At 47.8% G+C, this 7,031-nt stretch overlaps 1 protein-coding gene across 1 annotated transcript in view; it reads right to left on the bottom strand.

Annotated features, from left to right (window-relative positions):
• Positions 1 to 1,319: 1,319 nt before the first annotated feature.
• LOC147603892 (exopolysaccharide production negative regulator) overlaps positions 1,320 to 7,031 on the bottom strand; it is a 28,659-nt gene continuing 22,947 nt past the window's right edge. The window contains exon 5 of the mRNA XM_086796211.1: positions 1,320 to 1,711. Within this exon, the coding sequence (XP_086652337.1) occupies positions 1,399 to 1,711 (313 nt within the window). The 3' untranslated portion in view covers positions 1,320 to 1,398. The remainder of the gene's footprint in view (positions 1,712 to 7,031) is intronic.

Genomic DNA, 7,031 nt, shown 5'->3' with positions numbered 1-7,031 from the left:
TAGTGAGACCTAGTTAACCCGTTGTAGGCTTCACAACGACCAACCAAATCCTGTCTGCAGGTCCGTGAACCTGGTGTCCCATCCCACAAGGTGAAGATCCTATCCAAGCTACTCCTATCCTAGATGAAGTCTATCTGGATACCATGGATCATGGATCACAGAAAAAACCTCAATCGCAGCTGCAAAATGGTAAAAACAGTTTAGCAGACCTATTTGAGAAGGCCAAAAGCATTATTGAGGAGATTTGGGGCACCCAGCATGCCGATACTCTGGCCGTCTCAACCAATCTAGCTTGTGTTTCTCCAGCTTTTCATGTGAGAACAGAGACAGCTTAGGTACTAGGGATAGAAGCTGACTGCTAATAGAGATGCAGACCCTGTCATGATTCCCACGAGAACCTGTAGTAACATGAGACTAGAAGACATGGCTACCTCCCCAAAGGACCTTCCCATGTTGTCGTGTGCGGCCTATGATGACATGGTGATCCTGGAAAAATAGTACATCAATCTCACCTCCTACCACAGCTCTCTACAGCTCCTCCTGCATAATCATCTTACGGCTAAGGCAGCAAGCACCAGGACCATGCACATTCCAGGAAGTGATGCACGTGGTTAAGGGAGAGGTTCTAGACTCTCGAAAAAGATGTTCTCCAAGGAGGCAACGGAAGACTACAAGAGCTGGAGGACCACTTCTGAAAAAGGGATTTTGAGGGCGGTCTCCATCGGGGAAGATGTAACGGCTGCCATGGAGTCCTCAAAAGCAGTGAGACTAGGGACCTCTCGCAAATGTCAAATGAAGGTACTCCACTAGCAATCAGAACAGAAAGGGAAGAGGGTGGACAAAGCGGAGAGCGCTCCCCACAGCAAGAAATTGGAAGAAGCAAGAGGAGAGGCAACGGGCGCGGGAAGGAAGAATTTGGGGGGGGGGGGGGGGTGGGGGGGTTGTTGTGAATAGAACGTAAGGAAAACGGAGCAAGGCAAGCGATGCGGGTGGGCACAGTAGGCAGAGAGGGTGGGCTGCAAAGGAGTACAACGTGGGAGGAGAAAGGTTGGGATGCTGCGAGCAGAGAGGGGGGCTGAAGGAAGAACACAGGAAAGGGCAGGGCGGGGCGGGGCGGGGCGGGGCGGGGGGGAGTAGTTGAGAAGCTCATATCTCACTGGTTGGTTATTTTCTCATTGAGCACTAGCTTTTTTACTTATTGAAGAAAAATTTCAACAAAGAAAATCAACTAAAGAAACCTCGCTGGACTGTTAGTGTTCAATGAGAAAATATCAAGAACATAAACAAATATCAAAACTTGTAACTTCTAGACCACAGGCTTCTAAGAATAACCAAAATAGATTTGATTTTTTGTTTAAAAAGAGCAAAACAAAAATAATGCTGCATAGACTTTCTCCATCAAGGAGCAGTTGCTGAAAGCCGATTCACGCGAGGGTTCAAACCCTCAAGATGTCCACTGTACCAAATAGCCCCAACCAAAGTTGCTACAAATACGCAAGTTATCTGCAATCTGGCCTCAAAATAGACCTTCTCTACACCTGAGAATTGATTGGAGCCAAACATTATAAAACGCAGCTCGCATACTGTTTTTGCAAACCCTGTGACAAGTACTGAATAACATGCCGCAACAGAAATGGAGCTCAGAGCCTTCCAAAAGACAAGGCCAGCCTGGCTAGATGTGGAGAAAATCCATTGTTCTGAGAAAAACAACCTGCCACGGCCAAAAAAGATCATTTCAAAATCTGTATTTAATGCCATGCTTCAAAATTCCTTTGATCAACAAACAAGGTGTAAGGCCTCAGTTTATTGCATAAATAAAGTGTCATTTAAAGGGGTGCAAATGTGCAAATGTGTATATCAGAGGCATGCATATTTATTTAACTATTTTGGACTATTTTCAAAATAACTATTTTGGACTCAAATAAGAACCAACAATGTGCTTGAGTTTATGGAGAAAAAGGGAGCTCAGACGAGTACTAGAATCAGAGCCAAGTTGAGGTATGGTCCTCTCAATGTATGTGTGTACACCACCATTTTATAGTTTGAAAATGTTATCCTAAGGTTGAATTTAATTCATCAAAGAAAAAGGCTTTCCTAAGGTTTAAAGAGGGTGTGTGTAAGTGAAGGTTAAGAGGAAATAATCATGGCCATTTATGCACAACCAACACTACAGAGTCGGAAGGAATATTCTATCAACACTTGTTTTGTGAATACTCTTCCAGGAGAGCTACCTCCAAAGAGACCGGAAGATCATCAAATTGACATCATGCCAAGAAGCTCACCTCCTAACCGACCTCCATATCGTGTGAGTCAAGCACAGTAGGAGGAGATTATGAAGCAAGTGAATGAGCTTTTGGAAAAGGGTTTGATCAGACCAAGTTTGCTCTCTAGTTTTATTGGTTCAGAAAAAGGATGGTTCTTGGCGTATGTGTATTGATTACAGGGCTCTTAACAAGATCACAGTGAAGAACAGGTTTCCTATTCCTAGGATTGATGGCATCCTAGATAGATTGGATGGAGCCACCATCTCTACTAGGATTGACTTGAAGAGTGGTTACCACCAAGTCAGGATTGTTCCAAAAGACATTCACAAGACCAGATTCAGGACTACTTTTGGACTTCATGAGTATTTGGTGATGCATTTTGGTCATAGTCACAAGGGACGGGGGACGGGGACGGGACGGGGGACGGCCATAAGTAGGGGGGGAGGGAACGGCACTCAAAAAATACTTTTTTTTTAAATTTTTATACTCTACACTTATTCTACTTCGGAAGTACATCAAAATGAGCACAAATTTACACTAAAATGGTAAGCTTTTGAGTCATATTAATAATTAAGTAGATACAAAATGAGTCATGACTCAAGAGTCAGGAGTCAGGAGTCAGGACTAAGTCTTAAGGAGGTAGAATACATGGACGGACTCAAATGAGTCAATGACAAAAAAGTGCTGAAGACTAGAGGCTAGAGGCTAGAGCTAAGTAGTAAGGCCCATGAATCATGATCCATGAATGATCATCCACGTGGTCATGGGTAGCTTGTGCCAAAGAAGCATCAAGCTCATCCTCAGTCTCATCCTCACTAGCATGCTGCTCCTGCACCTCATCCTCTTGTTGCTCTTCTTGTTGACTCATCTCCCACTCGGTGAAGGAATCTGCAATGATAGAAAGAATATTTCGACCACATAGAAAGTTTGTAGCTACTTTCTTTGATGACATAATTGTGCATTCAAAGAATGAGAAAGAGCATCGAAAGCATTTGGATATTGTATTTCAGGAACTGCGCAAGCACAAGTTATATGTGAACGGCAAGAAGAGAGAGTTCTTTTTGTCAGAAATTCACTACTTGGGTCACATAGTGTCCACGGAAGGGGTGAGGATGGATCCAGACAAGGTCATGGCTATTATGGAATGGCCAAAGTTGACTAATGTGCATACAGTTCGAAGTTTCCTTGGCTTATGCTCCTACTACATGACATTGGACTTCCTATGCTTGGTCTTGCGCGTGAAAAGTGTGTCCAGTAGGTCCCGAAGACTTGGGAAGAATTTGGCACCAACAGAGCCCCTCGAAGACATGCGAAGGTTTCGACACCAAAAGAGTCTCTTTTATGGTGCTTCACACTCCCTTATGTTAGAAGTCATCTCCTGTCTAGATTTATACACCAGGGCCTTTGTTGTGGGTGTGCCCGCCCTTATGAGGTGTTTTCCCATTTTTCCCCACTCTCCGCATTTTTCCCCTATTTTTCCCATTTTTTTTGAGGCTTGGGAGGGCTGCCAGGTGATGCCAGGAGCACCCTATTGCTGGCCGACTGGATCTACATCAGTCGTGGGCTTCAGGGCTACTGGCCGACTGGATTTGATCAGTCGTGGGCACCTGTTTTGCTGGCCGACTGCATTTATGCAGTCGTGGGTCTTTTCATCAGTCATGGGCATTCCTTCTGCTGGCCGACTGCCCTCTATGGAAGGTATATATAGGACCCCAGCCCCCATACCTCATTTGTATCATTCCTCGGGATCTTCTTGTGTATATAGAGCAGAGTTACACGCCTACATCTCTCTCTCTCTTGTGCTGTTTTTCTGCCTGCGTTTTTGCTCGTGTTCCCAGATTTGGTCATCATCTCCGCTGCATATTCTGACATGGTATCAGAGCCTAGGCTCTAGACAGTTCTTGGGATTTGTGTGAGCAAGAGGGGGACTGTTTTTGTGGCTGATTGGTGGACTGTTTTGGGCTGATCGGGAAGAGGAGAAGCAAGAGGAAGGCGGGCTGATTTGCTGGACAGCCACTTGCAGGTTTAGTTCTTCTTTGTTCCCACCCACCCACCCTTTTCAAAGTACATCCCCGCTATGGCAGATCTGTTTGAGATGGCCGAGAGACATGTGAAGATCCAGACACTCCCCACGTTCCCGGTGGACCGTCAGTTGGACGGGAGCAACTACGGCATATGGAAGGTGATGATGGAATCCGTTCTGGAGTCTTACGACCTCGCCGATTTCGTCGTTGTTGGTGTTCCACGGCCGGAAGTAGAGGAAGGGGAGTTACAGTCAACCCGAAAGGACCGGGAGGCCCAGACGCAGATGTGGGATCGCGTCAACGCCAGGGTCCGTTCATTTATTTTCCTCAATTGCACACCACAGGTAATTAATCATGTAAAGCATATGACGCTGGCCAGAGGTATATGGCAGCATTTGGCCTCACTTTACAACAAGGTATCGCCCATGAAGAGGATTTCCTTGAAAGTACAGATGCGGGTTATGAGCCCTGCAAAGTCGTCGACGATGCGGGAGCATATTAACAAGCTGCAGGCTCTTCAGCAGGAAGTTCTTCAGGCTGGGAAAGAGATATCGTCAGAGGACATGGCCATAACGTTGCTGTCACATTTGCCCTCTTCGTACTCAGCATTCTACTCGTCATTGATTACCAGTGGCAGGCTCAGCACCATCACATGGGAGGAGCTTGTGCTCATGGTCCTGGACCAAGAGGAACGATTCACGAACCCTCCTCAGGGTGGAGGTTCGGAGGCCTTAACTGGCCAACGGTTGAAAGGCCGTAACTCGGGCAAAGGGAAGGCTTCATCGGAGAAGTCTTCTGAGAAGAAGTCCGACGCTGACCGCGAGAAACTGAAGGCAGGGAGGACCTGTAATGATTGTGGCGAGAAAGGCCACTACTGGAGGCAGTGTCCCAAGCGGAAGACTGAGAAGGGTGAAGACTCCTCAGCAATCATGAAGACTCCGGCTTTTGTGCACCTGGAGGTGATGGACACCGATGCTTCATTTTCTTCAGGCAGGGAGGAGATTGGAGGACTCTCCGCAACGGATACTCGGGAGTGGATTCTCGATAGTGGTGCTTCCAGGCACATGACTCCTTCCCGTTCCGGTTTACAGGATCTCTGCAGGCTTTCTGGTCATATTCTTACTGGGGATACGTCCACTATCCCAGTTCACAGTGAGGGCAGGATGGAGATAGTTCCCGATGGCAGAGGGGGGAAGCATTCCTCCCAGGTGTTGTATGTTCCGGCACTTGGTTTTCATCTGTTGTCAGTGCATCAGGTTTGCAAGACTGGCGTACGGGTGGAGTTTGATGAGCATTTTGTTGCTCTCCGGGACAAAGCAACAGGCCAAGTGGTTTGGGAAGGTGGAGTGGAGAATGGAGTCTACAGGCTTTCAACACTCTCTCTCCCAGGTCCTCAAGATTGTGATGAGTGGCAGTGTGGTAATAGCTACTCAGGTGTGGATACGCTGCAGGTGCGGGCTTTTCGGGACCAGATAGTGGATAGCTTACCAGTAGATGGCAGCAGTTGGCAAGAACTTTCCAGTACTGAGGTTGGTAGTTCTTGTGTTCGTGAGTCAGAGGAAGCTGAACAGGTCACTTATGCTCTGATGTCTCGTAGTGTTCGGGACATAGAACTTCCAGTAGTTGAGGATGTTCTTTCCACGGGGACCTTTCGGAAAGCCAGGCAGGTGACAGGTGATTACTTGCAGAAGGAGGTGGTTTCTCCACGCTTTGTGGTTCCGGATTCAGAAGGGATGGTTGACAGGTTCCAGAAGGCCTTGCGTGGTCTTCAGAAGGTTTCCAGGACTTGCTTGTGCACCGTAACAAGTGTTGATCCTTGTGAGCAGTGTGATGTCTCTATGACTCAGAAGCTGTATGGTTCATTGATCTGGTTGATGGACACCAAATTGGACGGGAGCTTCCTGATAAGGCAGTTGAGCTCTTGGTTGCAGATGTCTCTTTGGGAGGCAGGATTGCGTTTCCTGTGGTTTCTGCAGCATGCGAATGATCATGGACTCTTGTACACAGGAGGGGGATTGTTGGATGGAGTCCGACTCCGCGGATGGAGTGACTCAGTTTGGGGAGGAGATTCAGACACGAGGGGATCTACTTATGGCCCAGGAGCAGTTTTACGGAGCAGGAGGAGGTTGCATGGCAGGTTTGGACTTCCACTGGAGGAACCCTTGGTCATCCAAAGGCACTTTGTTCGTGAACAGATCGTTGCTGATGACATCTTGCTGGAGTTCTGTTCGACGGAGGACAGTACGGTGGACCTCTTCACGAAGTCGCTCTCAGGATTTGCTCAGGCGGCACCCCAGCTCCCAGTGGTTGGTCACACAGCCAGGAGCTGAGAGGGGGTGTTAGAAGTCATCTCCTGTCTAGATTTATACACCAGGGCCTTTGTTGTGGGTGTGCCCGCCCTTATGAGGTGTTTTCCCATTTTTCCCCACTCTCCGCATTTTCCCCCTATTTTTCCCATTTTTTCTGAGGCTTGGGAGGGCTGCCAGGTGATGCCAGGAGCACCCTATTGCTGGCCGACTGGATCTACATCAGTCGTGGGCTTCAGGGCTACTGGCCGACTGGATTTGATCAGTCGTGGGCACCTGTTTTGCTGGCCGACTGCATTTATGCAGTCGTGGGTCTTTTCATCAGTCGTGGGCATTCCTTTTGCCGGCCGACTGCCCTCTATGGGAGGTATATATAGGACCCCAGCCCCCATACCTCATTTGTATCATTCCTCGGGATCTTCTTGTGTATATAGAAC

Source organism: Cibotium barometz, chromosome 63, assembly GCF_041138505.1.
Source record: "Cibotium barometz isolate CiBa-2024 chromosome 63, ASM4113850v1, whole genome shotgun sequence".
Classification (NCBI taxonomy): Eukaryota; Viridiplantae; Streptophyta; class Polypodiopsida; order Cyatheales; family Cibotiaceae; genus Cibotium; species Cibotium barometz.
The sequence above is the reverse complement of the archived record's forward strand: the minus strand, read 5'-3'. Positions and strand labels throughout refer to the sequence as shown.